The following is a 21545-nucleotide window of genomic DNA, read 5'->3' as shown; positions in this document are numbered from 1 at the left end:
ACTGTACCTGAAAAATGTAGTTTATTTAATTTGTATCTCTATGTATTTGTCCTACTGTTGGTAGCACACAAAGTTTCAGTGAATTTTTTGTGTCCTGTCCATCCTGTCCCATATCCCACCATGAGAAATCTGGTCACCCAATGTTATCCACATTATATCTCATCTGAAACAGCATTGGGAATTTTTAAATTCATCATTATATTCAAGTTGTGAAAGACTCCTGACTGGCAGATCAATGTGCGACTACATTACTCTCTGTCACAGGATTTTAACTGTGACAAGATGATTGGCAGGACAGTTTAAACAGTGACAGGAGTGACAGAGTGTCTGTTAAAGACGATGAAGTATGTCCCAAAGCTCGTCTATTCTTCTGCTACACACTCAAAAGTATGTACTTATTCTTCACAAAAACAGTACATACTTTTAGGGCATAGTATAATTTGGCGCATTGGGATGTAGCATAAGTCTGGATCGGATTCAATTGTGCTCATACTTTCACTGATCAAGAGTTTACAGTATGATCACATGATCTGGGTTTATATATTCCACATTTATTAATAAAGTGACATTTATCAATCTTACAACAAATGACATTTTTATTGAATGATATAATTTAATCACTTCAACTGAAGGTCATTTTAATAGTAATAATAAAATGATTGATGTGACACTACAATAATAACTGAATGACTGATTTCCATCAACACAAGTAGAGCTTAAGAAAAGCACAGATACACACCGTCACTCATCATGACACACACACACTGATCTCACTGTCTATATGAGGATTGATTACACACATTTATTCTGACATGTTATTTCACTGACAGAAGTTCATCTGTAGTATTAATGTAATGAAGAGAAAATAAGAGACTCTATAACATCTCACTGTTACTGATTCATCATGAGCTCAAAGCATTATGGGAAGAATCTCTCTACAGTCTATTCTGATTCATCAACACAGTTTCACTGATCCAGAATTAAACTGATAACCAGCCCTAAACCCAGGATAGAGCGGTTTAGTGAATGTGGTCTGGACTGTGTGGATGAGGCTCATTGTGTCTCCAGAGACGCTGTAGAAGGACAGAGTTCCTGCACTGTGATCCACATACACTCCTATTCTCCTGCTGATGGACTCTACAGGGAGTTTAGTAATTATGTCATTGTGTCTGAATGAGTAACTGGAGGAAGAGCAGATCAAACTCCAGGACTGATCATTATATCCAAACACACACTCTTTACCCCGTCCCTTCCTGCTGATGCTCTTATATGACACTGATATAAACACACTCCCACTCCACTCAATCTCCCAGTAAGAGCGTCCACACACACTCTCTCTACACAACACCTGACGACACACATCAAATCTGTCTGGATGATCAGGATACGACTGATCTGTGTTAGTGTCAATAATCACTCTGTTCTTCTCAGACAGATGGAGGCGTTTATTCACTGTGTTCAGATCCAGATTGAGCTGATGGGAATCTGATGGAGATAAAACACATCAGAATCAGGAATTATCAATCTGATCTTTTAATGTTTCTGAACTCTTCATGTTCAATATATCATCAGTGTCTCAGTACAGTTCACCAGATATCCTGTGAAAATCATCATTTACATCAGTGGCTCTCAACCTTTTTTAGGCTGGTCTAATCAGTCTTCCCTGAATATTAATGTTGGTTATTATTCTGTGTTTATTATAATTTAAGGCCTGTTATTATATTTACACCATTCAAATGTTGGAGTCAGTATGATTTTCTATTAAAAGAAACTGATACTTTACAGTATTTCACAATTGCTAAAACACATTTCTTGAAACCATCACTCATTTTCTCAAAACATTAAACACAAATCCAATCTTCAAACTAATTTCACAAAACCTCTGACTCTTATGGCAAAATCAAACAAAGCTTTCAGATCATACACACATTAAACAATATATAAACACTCCAGATCATTCATTAGACACTACATTAAAAAATGGAAAACACAACATCCAGAACATGAGGTTACAGAAAAACAAAAGTATATTGTAACACAGTAAACACATTTTGCCATTACATAAAATGTATAGAAATCAGAAGTAATGTGAATTTAAAGTATACTGTATGTACTGCAAGTACAGTATTATATTCAATATTATATAGTATTGAATGTCTGTATATACAGTATTTACATACTGCAAACATACAGCAGTCTAAATGCAAATGACTAAAAGGTCAAAGAAAACTCTAAATGAAAAGCATGATACAGTACACACATAGTATAGTCTACTCTAGTCTAGTCTAGTCTAGTCTAGTCTAGTATAGTCTAGTATAGTATAGTCTAGTATAGTGTAGTCTAGTATAGTATAGTCTAGTATAGTCTAGTATTGTATAGTATAGTCTAGTATAGTCTAGTATTGTATAGTATAGTCTAGTCTAGTATAGTCTAGTATAGTCTAGTCTAGTCTAGTATAGTATAGTCTAGTATAGTCTAGTCTAGTATAGTCTAGTATAGTATAGTCTAGTACAGTCTAGTATTGTATAGTCTAGTCTAGTCTAGTCTAGTCTAGTCTAGTATAGTACAGTCTAGTATAGTCTAGTCTAGTCTAGTATAGTATAGTATAGTCTAGTATAGTCTAGTATAGTATAGTATAGTATAGTATAGTCTAGTATAGTCCAGTATAGTCCAGTCTAGTCTAGTATAGTCCAGTATAGTCTAGTCAAAGCAGCTTTACAGTGATAACAGGTACATGATGATCAGTAATGCAAAGAGGGTTCATTTTGGCTGTACAGCTCTAAAAGAAAATAGTGTCATTGTTCAGCTGAAGTCAGTTCAGTGTTGATTCACTTACATTGTAAAGACCATCAATTATTATGTAAATTACTGTAATTATTTTCCTCTATAAAGCAGTTCTGCAGAAAACAGTGATGTCATCATCTAGGCTAGATTAGTTCAGTTCTCATCCTATAATGTCAGTACTGTCAGATCAATAATATTGTTGAATATTATTGAATATTGTTGAGGACATTTTCCACATCACAAGCAATGTCGTCTCTTGCCAGGCAAAGGGAAAAACCTGTGCCGGATCCAGCCTTGACAGCCTTGTCTTCACACCCCTTGCTCTTTCTCCTCATCATCCTCTTACACATACTCTTCCTCCTCTACTTTTCAGATTGTTTCCATCTATTGTTGGTATCATCATTCAGCACCTGTGTCACCTGTGCACTCTGAACTGACCTATATTTTATACAGTTGATTTGATCACATCATTAGAAATAAGTGTGAATAATTTTGAGTCATTGTGTTTAAAGGATGACAACTGTGTTGTAGTTGTGTTTAACTTTTGCCACATGTATTTACCATTTTGCAACACAGTGCGAAATGTGTTTTAGTGAGTAAGAATGTGTTTAGAGTTTTGCAAAAAGAGTGGATGAGATTTGCAAACAGTGTCTTAACTACCTGAACTTGTTTAAGGTTTTGCCTACAAAGTGACTGATTCGACAAATGGGTTTAGGCCACTGAGCATTGGGTTCAGAGAATGGGGTTTAGTGTTTTAGCAGTTGTGAAATACTGTAATTCAGCAAGAATCCATTAAATTAATTCAAGTTTTTAAGCATTGTAGGTCTATTGTATTGTTGGTGATTTTAGACTTTGGCGATCTTGAGCTTTCTTTAAATTTCTTTAAAGTTTCCCCAAAGATTAAAGAGTTACAACTTGTTACAAAATCCTGTTTAGGATAAAATCATAGTTGAAATTAGTTGAAAATCAACTAAGTTTCTTACTTTCCTGAAACTCTTGAAAAGTTTTTTTTCTACTGTGATTTTACCTCTAAATCTTGGGTGAATGTTTTTAATTGTCTTCTTTCAGTGAAAAATAAATTAAAAATAAAAATAATCATATTTATTTATTAGTTTTAGAAGATATTCTGTTTTTGAAAAATATATTGAGTCCTCAGTTTAGTGCTGCCCTGATTCACATCTCACAAGTCACAAGTTCATTACATTTCAAGTCTTGTTTTTTTTTTTTTATTTGGATGTTAGTAAGCATGATATAAACCCTATTCGGACAGTAATTGTTTCTCATGTGGACATCTGTAAAAATAAATTTGCATGGCACCTTGGGATGCACCGATACTGATACTAGTATTGGTATCGGGCCTGATATCAAGCTCATGTACTTGTACTCGTACTCGTAAAAATACCCCCGATACCAAAGACGGATACCTCATGTGACATAACTGTACGAATTTAGAGGTAGCGCGGCCGCCATTATGGGCTGAAAATACTAATTGGACCACAGAATCCTTCACATCTTACACACCCAAAATCGGTGAATTTCACTGCCAAATCAGAAGCGCAACAGAACAGTTTTTTAAATTAAATCACCAGTAAATTGTATGATCCTACAGTAAATGCTGTATTGTCTTATATATGTTTTGTTTTACCAGTTGTGGAATCAAACCATTCATCCATCTGAGGTAACATAGTTAGCCTACTTTATTATTTCCATTTTATGCAACTTTGCACATTTATTAATAGTAAATTAATAATTAATAAATTTAAGATCATCATGTTTGCAGTGAACAGTATATTTCAGACCTTGTGGAGTATTAATATCTAGGTCTATATATATATATATATATATATATATATATATATATATAGTACATTTAAATGGATCACGCTACAAACATAATGATCTTATAATACATACATGATGCTGTCACGGTTCACAGATACATTGTTTCCTTCTTGTCGCGTGCTCTGTGTTGTGACAGCTGTGGGTGTGTTTGTGCTTGTGTGTGTGAGTGTGTTTGTGGGCGTGTCCAGGCCATGCGGCTCATCAGCGGATCCAGCTGCCGCTCATCATCTCATCACCTGCTACTCATTCTCTCACCCTATATATACTCATCTCATTCTCATCTCCATTGTCAGATCGTTGTTTGGTGTCCTGTGTCGTGAGTGTTTTCGTCTGTTCCTGACCGGAGTTCCTGTTCATCTCGTCTTCAGTTCCAGTTGGTTGTCTACGTTGTTCGTTCTATGTCTGGACCTTGGATTTAATCTTCACGTCACTTCTCGTCACTATCATTCACCTTCAACGGATCATCTCAGTCCCTGCGTCACTGGAAGCCTGCACCATTCATTGACTGTTTGTGTCTCTCTGTTTCTCTTGGAATAAATCTTCATAACTTGCAATTGCTTCCTGTGATTCATCATGACAGAACGATCTGACCATGCTACGGAAGCAGCAAGCGCCCAGCAAACCACCCTAGAGGAGTTTATCAACAGCAACATGCGTCGTATGGATTCCCAGGAGAGAAATCTGAATGAAACCGGGCGAGCTGTGCAGGCTTTAGTGACGCAGGTGTCCGAGCTCACCCAACAGCTCCAGCTTCTCCGTGGTCCCGCTGCGCCGCCCACACCGGCCGTCCTCCCACCTACACCAGAGAACGCCGCCAGTCCCGAACTTCGTCTTCCGGTGCCAGAAGCCTACTCAGGTGAACCTAATTTCTGTAGAGCATTTCTGACACGTTGTTCTATGCATTTCGCTCTACAGCCCATTCCGCACATTTAATACGGAACAGAGTAAGGTGGCTTTTGTGCTCACTCTCCTTACGGGGAAGGCTTCTCTTTGGGGGACGGCGGTGTGGGAGAATCAAGACCCATGCTGCGCCTCGTTCCAGTCACTCGCCGCGGAAATGAAGAGGGTGTTCGACCGGTCGGTCGCTGGGAGAGAAGCCGCCAGGCAGTTGGCGGAACTTCGTCAAGGAGAGAAGTCGGTGTCTGACTATTCCATCGAATTTCGTACACTAGCGGCTGAGTGCCACTGGAACGAGGAGGCGCAGTGGGACATGTTCCTGCATGGGCTGGCTGACCGTGTTCAGCGGGAGATCTACACACTGGACCTTCCGGCTACGTTTAATGAACTCATTGACCTGGCGCTCAGGGTGGACGCTCGGCTGACCAGGGTCGAGCGAAGGATTCCAGCCCAGAGGAGCGCGGAGGGGATTCGCTCCAGCAGCGCGGACACGGTCAGCCCCATTCAAGATCATGAGCCCATGCAGGTGGGTCGAGCTCGGCTTTCCCGGGAGGAGCGGGAGAGGCGGAGGTCCCAAGGACTGTGTTTGTACTGTGGTGGAGCCGGTCATTTCGCCTACAACTGCCCGTTAAAAGGGCAAGCCCGGCAGTAAGTTTGAGGCTACTGTCGGGTGGGATCTCCGCCGGAAAGCCCTCAACCACATCCACCCTCCTCCTGGTGAGACTGGGATGGTCCAATCATCTTCACGACTGCAGTGCACTCCTGGATTCCGGTGCTGAAGGTAACTTTTTGGACAAATCTCTCGCCATAAGACTTCACATTCCTTTCAAACCTCTCACCAACAGTATCGCCGTGCATGCACTCAATGGACAGATTCTCCCCACTATTTTTTACAGCACCGAGAACGTCACCCTGATCACCGCCGGAAATCACACAGAACAGACTTTTTTTCATTTTTGATTCCCCTCAGACCCCCGTTGTCCTTGGCCACCCATGGCTCACCAGACACAACCCCCGGGTAGACTGGATCCAGAACTCCATCGTGGCCTGGAGCGAGCAGTGTCATAAGTCTTGTCTTGTCTCTGCCTGTCCGTCCGTTTCTGTTTCTGTTTTACAGGAGGAAGCAGTGGATCCGTCTAACGTGCCCGTTGAGTACCTTGACCTGAAGGAGGTGTTCAGTAAGTCTAGGGCTGCTTCTCTTCCTCCGCACCGTCCCTACGACTGTGCTATAGACTTATTGCCAGGAAAGTCTCCGCCTAAAGGCAAGTTATATTCACTTTCGGTTCCTGAAAGGGAGGCTATGGAGAAATATATTTCTGATTCACTGGCAGCTGGGTTCATCCGCTCTTCCTCTTCTCCAGCGGGGGCGGGGTTCTTTTTTGTGGGGAAGAAGGACGGGTCCCTGCGACCTTGTATTGACTACCGGGGGTTGAACAACATTACGGTAAAGAATACCTATCCTTTGCCGTTAATGTCTTCAGCTTTCGAGAGGTTGCAGGGAGCGTCCATTTTCACAAAATTGGATTTAAGAAATGCTTATCATTTGGTTCGCATCAGGAAGGGGGATGAATGGAAGACCGCTTTTAACACCCCTAGGGGGCACTTTGAATACTTGGTTATGCCGTTTGGGCTTTCCAACTCCCCAGCGGTCTTCCAGGCACTCGTTAATGACGTGCTGAGAGATATGGTTGATCAGTTCATATATGTCTACCTGGACGACATATTGATTTTTTCCTCTTCTCTCCAGGAGCATGTTCAGCACGTCCGACGAGTGCTTCAGAGGTTGCTAGTGAATGGGCTTTTTGTCAAGGCGGAGAAATGCGTTTTTCATGCACAGTCTGTTCCTTTCCTAGGGTACATCGTGTCGACTGAGGGAGTACGCATGGATCCTGAGAAGGTTAAGGCTGTGGTGGATTGGCCAAGTCCAGATTCCCGTAAGGCCCTACAGAGGTTTCTGGGGTTCGCCAATTTTTACCGGCGGTTCATTCGCAACTTCAGCCAACTAGCCTCGCCTCTGATTGCCTTGACCTCTCCCAAAACTACGTTCAGGTGGTCAGACGCAGCCAAGGCTGCGTTTGCCAAACTGAAGGCCTGCTTCGTTTCAGCCCCCATTCTTGTTGCCCCTGATCCATCACGGCAGTTTGTGGTAGAGGTCGACGCATCAGAGGTGGGGGTAGGTGCAGTGTTATCCCAGCGTTCTTCCTCAGACGATAAGATGCACCCGTGCGCGTTTCTTTCTCATCGATTGTCTCCCGCCGAACGCAACTACGACATTGGTAATAGGGAGTTGCTGGCAGTCAAGTTGGCTTTGGAGGAATGGCGCCATTGGTTGGAGGGTTCTGGGGTGCCTTTCATTGTATGGACCGACCACAAGAATTTAGAATATATCAGAACTGCCAAAAGGTTGAACTCCAGGCAGGCTCGGTGGGCACTTTTTTTCGGACGTTTTGATTTTACTCTCTCGTACCGCCCGGGTTCTAAGAACATCAAACCCGACTCTTTGTCTCGTATTTTTGATCGTTCCGAACGCCCGTCTACTCCCGAGTGTATTTCACCTGAGACGTTAGTGGTCTCCACTCTCACATGGGAGATCGAATCGAGAGTCAAGTCGGCTCTAGAAGGGGTAACGCCTCCGCCCGAGTGTCCACCGAACCGCTTATTCGTGCCGGAGCAACTACGGTCCGTGGTCATTCAATGGGGTCATTGCTCCAACGTAGCGTGTCATCCAGGAGTCAGTCGAACTAAGTTTTTAGTCAAGCAACGATTCTGGTGGCCTCTCATGGCTCGGGACGTCCGCGATTTTGTATTGGCTTGCTCAGCCTGTGCCGTTGGTAAGACTTCCAATCGTTCCCCGGATGGGTTGCTTCAACCGCTGTCAGTCCCTTCGAGACCCTGGTCACATATTTCGCTAGATTTTATCACCGCCCTCCCACCCTCCCAAGGGTACACGGTTGTTTTGACCGTAGTGGACCAATTCTCGAAGGCGGCTCATTTCATACCCTTGCCCAAATTACCATCAGCCAAGGAGACAGCGGTTACAGTCATTGACCACGTCTTTCGGCTTCATGGCCTCCCGATAGACGTGGTTTCTGACAGAGGTCCCCAGTTTGTGTCCAGATTTTGGCAGGAGTTTTGTAGGTTGCTGGGGGCGACGGTTAGTTTGTCCTCAGGGTTTCACCCCCAGAGCAATGGCCAGACTGAGAGAGCCAATCAAGATTTGGAGCGAACGTTGCGATGTCTGGTCTCTAAGAATCCTTCCTCCTGGAGTCAGCAACTTTCGATGGTGGAGTACGCACACAATACTTTACCAGTGTCATCCACGGGCCTATCTCCGTTTGAGTGTAGCGTAGGTTACCAGCCACCTATTTTTCCTAGTCTGGAATCCGAAGTCGCGGTCCCCTCTGCTCACGCCTTTGTCCAGAGGTGTCACCGCACTTGGACGAGAGCCCGAGAGACTCTTCTCCAGGTGAGGGAGCGCACCAAGGCCAAGGCCGATCGCCACCGGTCAAGGCCTCCCGTATACGTCGTTGGTCAAAAAGTGTGGCTTTCAACTAAGAACATTCCTCTCCGATACGTCTCTAATAAGCTTGCTCCCAAATTTATTGGTCCGTTTACTGTCACCAAGATCATTAGTCCGGTGGCAGTCCGCCTCAAACTTCCTCCAGCGTACAGGAGAGTTCACCCCGCCTTCCATGTATCCAAGATCAAACCCGTTTTTCATTCCGATATTAATCCGCCTGCTCCGGTTCCCCCACCGCCGCGACTCGTAGATGGGGAACCTTCCTATTCGGTCAACCGTATTCTGGACTCAAGGCGGAGGGGACGTGGATTTCAGTACTTGGTGGACTGGGAAGGTTACGGTCCGGAGGAGAGGAGTTGGGTTCCTGCCAGAGACATCCTGGATCACACCCTTATCGATGATTACAATCGACAGGTAAGGGAGTCGGGGAACGCCAGGAGGCGTTCCTAGGAGGAGGGGTACTGTCACGGTTCACAGATACATTGTTTCCTTCTTGTCGCGTGCTCTGTGTTGTGACAGCTGTGGGTGTGTTTGTGCTTGTGTGTGTGAGTGTGTTTGTGGGCGTGTCCAGGCCATGCGGCTCATCAGCGGATCCAGCTGCCGCTCATCATCTCATCACCTGCTACTCATTCTCTCACCCTATATATACTCATCTCATTCTCATCTCCATTGTCAGATCGTTGTTTGGTGTCCTGTGTCGTGAGTGTTTTCGTCTGTTCCTGACCGGAGTTCCTGTTCATCTCGTCTTCAGTTCCAGTTGGTTGTCTACGTTGTTCGTTCTATGTCTGGACCTTGGATTTAATCTTCACGTCACTTCTCGTCACTATCATTCACCTTCAACGGATCATCTCAGTCCCTGCGTCACTGGAAGCCTGCACCATTCATTGACTGTTTGTGTCTCTCTGTTTCTCTTGGAATAAATCTTCATAACTTGCAATTGCTTCCTGTGATTCATCATGACAGATGCATTGCTGTGTCTGTAATTCACACTTTTGGACACTTTTGCTTGAATGGACATTAGACAACGCTGCCCACACAGTTGGTTGCATGAATGTCTGCTGTGAATAAAATGGAACATGCTTGGAATAATGAGAATAAATTAATATTTAATGTAGCAATATCCTATTTATTATTTGATTATTTAAATCTCCTGTTTAAAAGCACTAAGACAGACATGTTTTATAGTTAAAAATGGTTTTGTCTTGCATTTTATCTCAAATTGTCATTTTAAAAATGGGGAATCTAGTGGAAATAAGTTAATTCTGCCTCTTATTTACAGGTAAGCATGAAGCTGTTTGGTTTATATTTTTATTGTAATGTAATAGTTATGCTACATATTTTAAAAGGTAGGCTAATGCACACCTGTCGCTGCCAGAATAACTCAGAGATGTGGATTGGGATGGCAATTAAATTACCACATGATTTTGGTGTTTGTCAAAAAATAGTAGTTATTTCGGCTGGGGATTTTTATGCGGGTGGTCAGAGAAAAACACAGACATTCTGGATTCAGACGGCAATAAAATCACAGACTACCCCCTGTAAATGGTGAACATACCTTGTGTCCCCCTGAGAAACAATTACCGTCCAAGTAGGGCTATAGTTATGCTCTCTGTCCTACTTTGTAAATGTGGAAAATGTGCAATAAAACAATAAAAAAATAAACAAAAAATGGTAAAGACATTTAGGGTACGTTTACACGATGTACTAAATACGGAAAAGTTTTTTCTTTGTACAAATGACAACGTTATCAAAACTATCGCCGTTCACACGGATCCACGAAAATGACCAAAACGCATATTGTATTATGCATACCAGACAAGTAGTTGCTGGTGTCATTTTTTAAAGAAAGATTATACAAAGATTATATACATTCTTATAGATTAAGATTATACATAGATTATACACATTCTTATACAGGCTCTCACTCCAAACATGCATGCCTATCCACCTTATTTTTTTACAGTTTACTGCACTTTGATATTCCTCTCGTTATTTCCCTATAGCAGCTGATAAATCAGTAGTCTCGCACATTCACAGAAAAAAACTTATTTCCGCTTTGAAAATTAAGGTGGATAGACTAAACACGCAATACGCATGTGCATGACGTCACCGTTTTCACAGATTCACGTTTTTTGTTCAATTTCCGACAGACTCGATCCGTGCACTTGTGCTACTGACAACAGGACAAATGCATTTCAAATGTTCACATTGAGTAGAATGTTGTTATAATGTTACAGATCATTTTCTTTTGCAAGTAATTACAAGTTTCATCTTGTAAATCTTTGGCATATACAAATGCCACTCAAGAACACCTCAACACCCCCCTATTGAAGATATTGCTTCCATTGACCCCCCACCCTCTCTGCACGAAGAACATGACCACACTTTCAGTTTTTCTGCTTGTTTCTTAGTGACTTACATTGTAGGAAGTCGTTCCTGGTTCTGGGAACAATGTTGGTGAAAGTGACTGTGGAAATCAACAGACATGAAGAGTGTGATTATCATGACAAGAGAAAATTATCCCTGCATCCGTTCCTAAGACATTTCTAATATGATCTTCTACATGATATGAGATGATGGAGGATCATTTCTGAGAGCAGATGAATCTCCAGGACTTTACCTCTGTCAGAGATCTTCTTCAGCTCCTCTTTGCAGAAATCCTCCAGTTTGTCTCTCAGCTGATGGACAGTTTCTCTCACAACAGCAAAAGAGGAGAGAGAACTGAAGGGATCGTCATTTACGTCTGTAGATTCAGGAGGAGCTGAGAGAGACTGGAAACTCTACAGAAAACAGAAATCAAAGCTCATCACCTCCACACTTCAGCCAATAACCTGCACTACTGTCAGATTTGAGCAGCTCTTGTTGATCTTTAGTAACTCTCCTCAATCCAGCACTTTCACAGCATCAGCTTCATTCTTCCCATGTTCATTATATCATGTTAGAGCTGTAAGATCTAGAGTTTGACACTTACACTATATGTGAACTTTCTAGGAAAACACTTGATGATCAAACATCTGCCAATAACATAAATGTAACAGATCAAGAGCATCAATGGAGTCACATGGCAGGGTTGAGTAGATTTGATCAGGAAAAGCAGTTCAAAGGCAACGAGTAGATTGACCATTATTTATAATTTTTGAGCAGTTAGTGGCTCTGAAATTCACAAGCTCAGTTTTTGTGGTTTAAATACACTGAAGCATCCCTAATATACAGCCTCACTTCCTGTTTGAGGACTTCACTGTCAAATTCATTAATGTGTTACTGAAAATTATTATACAAGGTTTCAGCAGGTTTGAAGATTATCTGATTTTTATTACTCAAAATTTGTAGTATAAGTCAAAGTTTGTAAAAAAAAATATAAGAGATGATGGGAAATCTAGCTGAGGGAAACTGAAACTAAAAATAGTTTAAGTATTAATTAAATTTTGAACTGTTTTCTGGAATCTCAATATATCTTTCAGGAAAAAGTTTCCTAAGAGATTTCCAGATATGAACTGCATTTGTAAGTGCGTCTCTTTCAATATAAGAAGATCAGATGAGAGTCTGACTGATGATTATATAATAACCGAACACACAGATCAACACTTCAGTCAACGGCTCATTCTGCTCTCATGAAATGTTTCTCTGTGAGTCTCTTGCTCAAGTCCACTATGATCCTGTTCTTCTAGATCTCTGTTACCTGCAGGAAATGGATGTGATCCTGTGTGTGTGAAAGCTGCTCCAGCTCAGTGTCTCTCCTCCTCAGATCATTGATCTCCTGCTCCAGTCGCTTCAGTCGTCCTTCAGCTCGACTCACTGCAGTCTTTTCCTGATCTCTGATCCGCTGTGTGGCCTCAGAGCGGCTTCTCTCAATGGAGCGGATGAGCTCAGTGAAGATCCTCTGACTGTCCTCCACTGCTGTCTGTGCAGAGCGCTGTTAGGACACACATCACAATCACACAGTGGCTTCAGTGAGTCCTGACTGAGACTTCTCAAACTTCTCTTCTTCTCCAGACTCACCTTATGAGACTCCACAGCCTCTCTCAGCTGCTGAAGATCTTTCTCTCTCTGCTGGATCCTCTGCTGGAACAACCTCTGCGTCTCCTTCAGCTGGTGCTAAAGGACAAACCAATAACCGGAGAAACATCACATAAATCATCAAGTAAACAGATATGAATCCAGTATCAGTAAAGTGCTGAGATTGAGGGGTTAAAGATCTTTCATGATAAGGTTATAGGTTCATTCATAAGTGTCAGCATTATTTCATCAATGTCTAGTTTTATATGGATAGTTCACCCAGAAATTTATTTTTTTGTCTTTTCATGTCTTTTCAAACTTGTTTCTCTTTCAGAAAACAAATGAATATATTCTGAATAATGTCTCTGTTTCTAGAGCCCAAATCAAATATGGTGACAAGTCAATAACATCAAACCTCAGTGGCTCATGCATGCCACCTTATTTGATTTTTCTAATTGCTTCAGAAGACTAAGGCTGCATCCAAAATCGCACACTCTCTTGAATATATAATTTCTCTGTGATCAATAAAAAAGTATGTTCTATATAGTTGTCATGATTCTTGTCTATGGTCCCTGTATCTCCTCTGTTTGTGCACCTCATGTTCCCCTGCTGCTCCCCTTGTTTGTTACCATGGACAATCATTGGACCACACCCCCTTGTTAACTCGTTATCTTGTTTAGCTTGTTTGTACCTGTGTATAAGTAGTCCCTGTGTTTCACTCATTCCCTGTGAAGTTTTGTCTAGCGTTACAGCTGCAACTCTGAGTGTTTTTCCCGTTTTCTTGTGTATTACCTTGGACTGCTTATCATCATCGTGTTTGTTTGTTGCCTGCCCTATTAAATCTCTGCCTGTTTACTGGATTACTCTGCCTTGTCTGCTGCCTGCCCTGACCCATTGCCTGTCCCCATTTATGATTCATCTCTGCCTTGGGCATTGTTATTGCTGGTGTTTGACCCTTGCCTGTACGACTACGATTATCTTAATAAATCTTGCATTTAGATCCTCAGTCTTCGTGTCCCTGTGCAGTTCATAACAGAAAACTTCGCCGCCATGGATGTAGCAGGTGGTTATCAAGACCCGGTGAGCATTCTTTGTTCTATCTCTCAAAATGGCTGCCCCATGGAGGAATATGTGGAGTACTTGGTAGCTTACTGCCATCTTGCACCATTGGATGAGGTAATGATTATGACAACTGATGCCAGAGGGAGGTCCCAGCTGGACCCTGGCACAGTATTTGGACTTTGCCCTGCTGCTGTGTGGTTCTTCCTTCACTGTGGTGAGGTGGAGGAGGACCCATTGCCTAAACACTTTTTGGGGAGGGGCAACACTCACCAAGCTCCAGTGGCCATGGAGCTTGGCCCATTACAGTCACCAGCATGGCCAGTTCAGAGGAGCGCTAGCCCTGTGTTATATGTACCTTCCCGTCCTGTAGTTCCTGCATCAGAGCCTGTTCACAACATGGCTGCCACTTCAGAGCCAGTTCACAACATGGCTGCCATGTCAGAGTCTCCAATCAAGATGGCCACCATTCCTGAGCCCAGTCAAGTCACAGTTGATCTATGTGAGTCAAGTCACAGTTGATTTTCGTGAGCCAAGTAAAGTCACAGTTGATCTTTGTGAATCCTGTCAAGTCACAGCTGATCTTTGTGAATCCAGTCCAGTCTCCGCTGACATTCCAAAGTCTCATCCCGTCATGGCCATCAAGCCTGTGTCTACGGACAAGATGGTCGCTCTGCCAGTGTCTACGGACAAGATGGCTGCTCCTCCTGAGCCTTCCGCCAAGATGGCTGCCATGCCTGAGCCCTCAGCCAAGATGGCTACCATGCCTGAGCCCCCAGAGATTGCAGCGCTGGCAATTATGGCCACAGCCATCTGGTGTGTGTGGGGTGCACACACATCGGTTCCAGCCCATGAGACCGCTCCAGAGTCTGCTCCAGGTCATGAGTCTGCTCCAGTCCTTGAATCCACCCCAGAGCCTACTCCAGTTCTTGAATCGCTCCAGCCCATGAATCTGCTCCAGAGCCCGTTCCAGTCCTTGAATCTGCTCCAGAGCCCACTCCAGTCCACATTCACTCCCGAGTCCACTCTAGAGTTCGCTGCTGTCCCAGAGCCCAGCCTTGTGAACCCTGAGTTCCCTGTCTGCCTTGATATGACCACGGAGGTCGTCCCTGAGTTCCCTGCCTGAACTATTACAACTACAGAGGTCGTCCCTGAGTCCCGTCAGCCCTGATGTGACCACGAGGGTGGTAGCTGAGTTTCCTGTCTGCCTCAATACGACCAGGTCACTGGAGGTCACTCTGGTTTTAGCTAGTCAGCTGTGTTGGCCTCTAGATTCATCTGCTCCGCCGTGGGGGTCTTCAAGCCTGGCTGCACTGCTGTGGTGGTCATCCGTTTACTGGATTACTCTGCCTTGTCTGCTGCCTGCCCTGACCCATTGCCTGTCCCCATTTACGATTCATCTCTGCCTTGGACATTGTTATTGCTGGTGTTTGACCCTTGCCTGTACGACTACGATTATCTTAATAAATCCTGCATTTAGATCCTCAACCTTTGTGTCCTTGTGCAGTTCGTAACAATAGTATGGTTGTAATCTGGACATACTTCATTGACCACGTTGTCATTATCATGTGATCTAACAGTGTCAATTGCATCACTTCACTGCCATTCACAACCACAAATCTCCCACAAATCTCCCACACTTCAGAATCTCTGTAGTAGTTGGTAATCTGGGAACTTTTTGTCTACTTTTATGAGTTTTGTGAATTAGGACATACTACTATTGTCACATACTGTTTGAGCTACTATTACAGTAGGGAAGTATGCGATTTCAGATGCAGCCTTAGATTAACCACCTTTGAGTTGTATGAATTTCTTTTATGCTACCTTAATGTCCTTTTTGTTCATTTTGAACTACTGGTTTAAAGGGGTTCTGTTATATATATATATATATATATATATTTTTTTTTTTTTTTTAATCTTTCTTTAGTATGTAATGTTGCTGCTGAGTATGAAAAAGGTCTGCAAATTTACTAAGTCACTTCAAAGGTACAATTCCTGAACTCCCTGACAAACCTCCATTGCAGTTTTCTTCCGGGAACGAACACGTCACAATTCTTTTCTTTTTTTTAAATTCTTTATTTTAAAATGGACAATGCACATTAATTAAAATGAACACTCAAGTCCATCATGTAAATGTGCCAGATTTAGCCGTACAGGCATGTTTTCATCTATGGTCCCTGGGAGGTTGATGGTAATGAAGTCCATAAAACATAAAAATAATATAAAACACATTCCAGCAAACATACCTATAACAGAGCATATAAATACAAATACAAAATGATTTTTAAATATGAGATACAAACCACTTCTCCAAATTATGAAGACATGATTGATAATGTTTACTGTTTTATCGATGCAGAAAAGGATGTAATATTTCTTAATTCTGCAGGTATTGTATTCCAGGTATGTGCAGCTCTATACGAAAACGCTGACTGCTCAAAAGCACATTTTCTATGGTATTACACAATCCTGATTTTGTCTAATTAACTCATTTAGCGAGTTTGTTTGCCCATATAATCTTATATGATAATTATATAATCATATATAATATAATTTAAATAATAAATTATATAATATAATTATATAATCATATAATCTTCTTTAAGGTATTAGGTTAGCTTATTTGGCTCGCTGTCTACTGATAAGGGGCTTGATGAAGCAGCTTCAACTCGAGTTTTGAAATACCCACACAGTGAATAAATTTAAGATATGATGATTATATAGGGCAAGGGAATTTGGGGAGATGGAGGGATGCTGGAACAGCTGAGACTGAAGAGAGGTGAGCAGCTGCGTATATGCTCTGGCTGTTGATTGGAAGATTAGATGGGCTCGCTCCTCCCTAAAATTACATTTAGAAACTTCACTAAGTAGAGGTATCTGCAAATTCATATTTTCCCAGTTTAAAAAAATCATATTTAGTTAAAATTTAACATTGATGATATAAATTAGAACTTTTATCCAATATTTTCAAAGCCTGTTTATAGAATCTTTCTATTGATTATAATGTAGTCCCACCTGTCTGCATATGTGAAAAGATCATGGCATTAATATTAATATTTAATATAATTTTATTCCCAACTTCTTTTTTTTAAAAACTTTTATAAATGTAATTTGTGAATCTATTATTATGCCTATTATTATTATATATTATAATTCTTCTGCAGCTTGCTTTTTGCTTTTAGCATGCTAAACATATACAGGTGCTGGTCATATAATTAGAATATCATCAAAAAGTTGATTTATTTCACTAATTCCATTCAAAAAGTGAAACTTGTATATTATATTCATTCATTACACACAGACTGATATATTTCAAATGTTTATTTATTTTAATTTTGATGATTATAACTGACAACTAAGGAAAATCCCAAATTCAGTATCTCAGAAAATTAGAATAATGTGAAAAGGTTCAATACTGAAGACACCTGGTGCCACACTCTAATCAGCTAATTAACTCAAAACACCTGCAAAGGCCTATAAATGGTCTCTCAGTCTAGTTCTGTGGGCTACACAATCATGGGGAAGACTGCTGACTTGACAGTTGTCCAAAAGACGACCATTGACACCTTGCACAAGGAGGGCAAGACACAAAATGTCATTGCAAAAGAGGCTGGCTGTTCACAGAGCTCTGTGTCCAAGCACATTAATAAAGAGGCGAAGGGAAGGAAAAGATGTGGTAGAAAAAAAGTGTACAAGCAATAGGGATAACCGCACCCTGGAGAGGATTGTGAAACAAAACCCATTCAAAAATGTGGGGAGATTCACAAAGAGTGGACTGCAGCTGGAGTCAGTGCTTCAAGAACCACTACGCACAGACGTATGCAAGACATGGGTTTCAGCTGTCGCATTCCTTGTGTCAAGCCACTCTTGAACAACAGACAGCGTCAGAAGCGTCTCGCCTGGGCTAAAGACAAAAAGGACTGGACTGCTGCTGAGTGGTCCAAAGTTATGTTCTCTGATGAAAGTAAATTTTGCATTTCCTTTGGAAATCAGGGTCCCAGAGTCTGGAGGAAGAGAGGAGAGGCACACAGTCCACGTTGCTTGAGGTCCAGTGTAAAGTTTCCACAGTCAGTGATGGTTTGGGGTGCCATGTCATCTGCTGGTGTTGGTCCACTGTGTTTTCTGAGGTCCAAGGTCAACGCAGCCGTATACCAGGAAGTTTTAGAGCACTTCATGCTTCTTGCTGCTGACCAACTTTATGGAGATGCAGATTTCATTTTCCAACAGGACTTGGCACCTGCACACAGTGCCAAAGCTACCAGTACCTGGTTTAAGGACCATGGTATCCCTGTTCTTAATTGGCCAGCAAACTCGCCTGACCTTAACCCCATAGAAAATCTATGCAGTATTGTGAAGAGGAAGATGCAATATGCCAGACCCAACAATGCAGAAGAGCTGAAGGCCACTATCAGAGCAACCTGGGCTCTAACACCTGAGCAGTGCCACAGACTGATCGACTCCATGCCACACCGCATTGCTGCAGTAATTCAGGCAAAAGGAGCCCCAACTAAGTATTGAGTGCTGTACATGCTCATACTTTTCATGTTCAAACTTTTCAGTTGGCCAAAATTTCTAAAAATCCTTTCTTTGTATTGGTCTTAAGTAATGTTCTAATTTTCTGAGATACTGAATTTGGGATTTTCCTTAGTTGTCAGTTATAATCATCAAAATTAAAAGAAATAAACATTTGAAATATATCAGTCTGTGTGTAATGTGTGAATGAATATAATATACAAGTTTCACTTTTTGAATGGAATTAGTGAAATAAATCAACTTTTTGATGATATTCTAATTATATGACCAGCACCTGTATAACTGTATCATCAGCATACATCTGACAATTAACAGTAAATGCACAAACGTCTGGCAGAACATTAATATACAAACTGAACAACAAAGGACCCAATATTGAACCTTGGGGAACACCAACAGAATGATTTGCTATTTGTGAAGTTTTATTGCCTATCTAATTTATTCCTCAATACACAATATTCCTCATTTAAATAATCCCCTCATAAGACATAAGCAAAATAAAGGAGCGAGTCCTGGTTGTGTTAGTAGTGTGTTGTCATGATGTCCAAGAGACACTGTTTTAACCACCCCAAATCTAAACCCCTTTTTCAGCCTTCCTAATGCAGATTAACTTGATGGTTAAAATGTACTTTAAACACTATTTCTCAACAGTTCACAACATCAATCTTTTATTGTGTTCTCACCATTTTTATAATGACTGCTTTCTGAACCATGCAGTACGATGCAGGTCAGATGTTATGAATGAAGTTACAAATGTAGGTTTGGGAGGAGCCTAATCATTCAGTCCTGTCAATCATCATTATGAGCATATATAAGCAGTAGTTATTGTGTCGTCCCAGTGACAACTCTTCCGGCATCTCTCCACCTCCCCATCACTGGTTATGATAAGGCGTGTTACATTTCCGACACACACTCTAAGCAGTAGACCAATCACAACAGACTGGGACCAGCTGACCAAACGGAACAGACTGTGATTTTTGGAAGGCAGGTTATAAACAAACTGAAACTAAAACAGTGTTCAGACAGAGAGGGTGAAAACAGACATTAAATGATGTAAACGTATTCTAGTAGACCCCATTAACAAAATTATGAGCCTGTAAATGATCATAACAGGACCTCTTTAAGTTCATACCTGTTTCTCTGTCCTCTGTGCTGCAACTGATACAGTGTCGTGGTTTTTATGTTCATCCATCGTACACAGAAGACATATACACTTCTGATCAGTGCGGCAGAAAACCTCAAGGATCTTGTCGTGTTTTGGGCAGATCATCTCCTGCAGTCGTCCAGTGGCTTCAGTCAGATTGTGTCTCTTTCCTTTAAACAAACTCTCATGTTGTTCAAGGTGATTCTGACAGTAAGAGTTCAGACACACCAGACAGGATTTGACGGCTTTGTGTTTTCTTCCAGTACAGACGTCACACTGCACATCTCCAGCTCCAGCATAACAGTCAGCAGGAAGTTTAATCTTCTTCAGTTTCTCCACCAGTTCAGCCAGAATGGTGTTTTTAGCTAAAGCAGGTCTTGGACTGAAGGTCTGTCTGCACTGAGGACAGCTGTAGACTCTCTTCTCATCCTCCTGATCCCAGCAGCCTGTAATACAGATCTTACAGTAACTGTGTCCACAGGGAATGGTCACTGGATCCTTCAGGAGATCCAGACACACTGGACACCTGAACTCATCCTGAGAAAATCTGGCTTCTGCCATTTTACAGCATGAATACAGAGACACAAACACACAACAGCTCAACTACACTTCAGTTTCACTTTCTCTGAACTCAGATGTTTCCTGTTTCCTGGTTCTGTGTTTGAGTTATGTGTGTAAAACAGGCGTGTCTGTAAAGCAGCTTCCTCATTCCTGGTCCTGAAAAACCTCATTGCTGCTAAGTTTTTAGTTTTCATGTGTGTTCCCACACACAGTGGGTCTCATTCATGAAACACGAGCAGAACGAATTTGTGTGTAAATCGTGTATAAAGTGGTTCTGGCGTAAATTTTCGGATTCATTAAAATGTTCGTATTTCCCAAATGTTAGTTGGTACGAAAGAAATTTACACCTGCTCCGAACGTTTTGCTTATTAATAAGGCTGCATTTTAATTCACCTTAATAAGGTACATATTTACACAGCATTTTGAAAAAAATATTATATATAGTAATTACAAACGTTTTTTCTTTTTACTTTTATTGTGAGAGCCAGTAATAGCATTTGCAAACGGAGCACTTTAATCAAATAATTAATTGATTTCAATAGGGCTGGGCAAACTAATGGCCCCTTAATTGTTATGGAAATTGCTTCCTATAAAATGGCCAAAATCCTTCATTTGGTGTCATAATATGATGCCCATATATAGTTGTCAGTCGGATTTAATGGGCGGGATTTATGGTAATTGAGAATGAGCGTGCACGCGCGTCCCATTTACGACTGATTGGAATTCATTAACACACACACACATTTCACTATCACTTCTGACGTTTACGAAGTATTTGTGAATCAGGAGAAGAGTTTTTGGGAAGGTCTCTTTACGCGCAAATCACTCACATATTTACTCGTATATTTACGAATGTTTCATGAATGAGACCCACTGTGTTTAATCAGTGTCAGACGCAGATGGGAGTTTTACTTACTCAAATATGTTCTAAGGGCAGAAAGGAAAATGATTGGTTTACAGATTCAACCAATGAAATTGAAGCAGAGGCGGGATCAGGTTTTTTTTTTTTTTTTTAATTTGGCGGGATTCTAGATACGTTAGACTGTTGATAGAAGATCGCGGGTTTTGTAGAGGTAAGTGAATTTACAATATATTTTGTTAAAATTCTGAGATAAACGGCCTCTAAAGTGTACTAAGATAATTGGGGAACATTGAAAATGCACAGAACTATCATCGTCTAATATCGGATCATTTGTATTTTGATTCGAC

At 41.5% G+C, this 21545-nt stretch overlaps 1 protein-coding gene across 1 annotated transcript; it reads right to left on the bottom strand.

Moving 5' to 3' along the window:
* Positions 1-303: 303 nt before the first annotated feature.
* Positions 304-20356, bottom strand: LOC137024878 (tripartite motif-containing protein 16-like). The gene is made up of 6 exons (XM_067392819.1): positions 19764-20356; positions 13043-13138; positions 12723-12956; positions 11664-11823; positions 11463-11510; positions 304-1485 (listed from the first exon to the last, which is right to left on the bottom strand). Exons 1-6 carry the CDS (start codon positions 20334-20336, stop codon positions 956-958), a joined length of 1641 nt encoding a protein of 546 aa, XP_067248920.1. The 5' UTR covers positions 20337-20356; the 3' UTR covers positions 304-955.
* Between the last annotated feature and the right edge of the window lie 1189 nt (positions 20357-21545).

This window comes from Chanodichthys erythropterus, chromosome 8 (genome assembly GCF_024489055.1).
Source record: "Chanodichthys erythropterus isolate Z2021 chromosome 8, ASM2448905v1, whole genome shotgun sequence".
Classification (NCBI taxonomy): domain Eukaryota; kingdom Metazoa; phylum Chordata; class Actinopteri; order Cypriniformes; family Xenocyprididae; genus Chanodichthys; species Chanodichthys erythropterus.
The sequence above is the reverse complement of the archived record's forward strand: the minus strand, read 5'-3'. Positions and strand labels throughout refer to the sequence as shown.

Bases quoted from the DNA above. Each gene is read 5' to 3' on its own strand.
- LOC137024878 (XM_067392819.1), bottom strand. From the start codon at position 20,336: ATGGCAGAAGCCAGATTTTCTCAGGATGAGTTCAGGTGTCCAGTGTGT. The intron at 12,957-13,042 runs GTGAGTCTGGAG...GTGTCCTAACAG, and splicing joins AGGCTGTGGAGTCTCATAAG to CGCTCTGCACAGACAGCAGT. The intron at 1,486-11,462 runs GTAAGTCACTAA...TATCTCCATCAG, and splicing joins CAGGAACGACTTCCTACAAT to ATTCCCATCAGCTCAATCTG.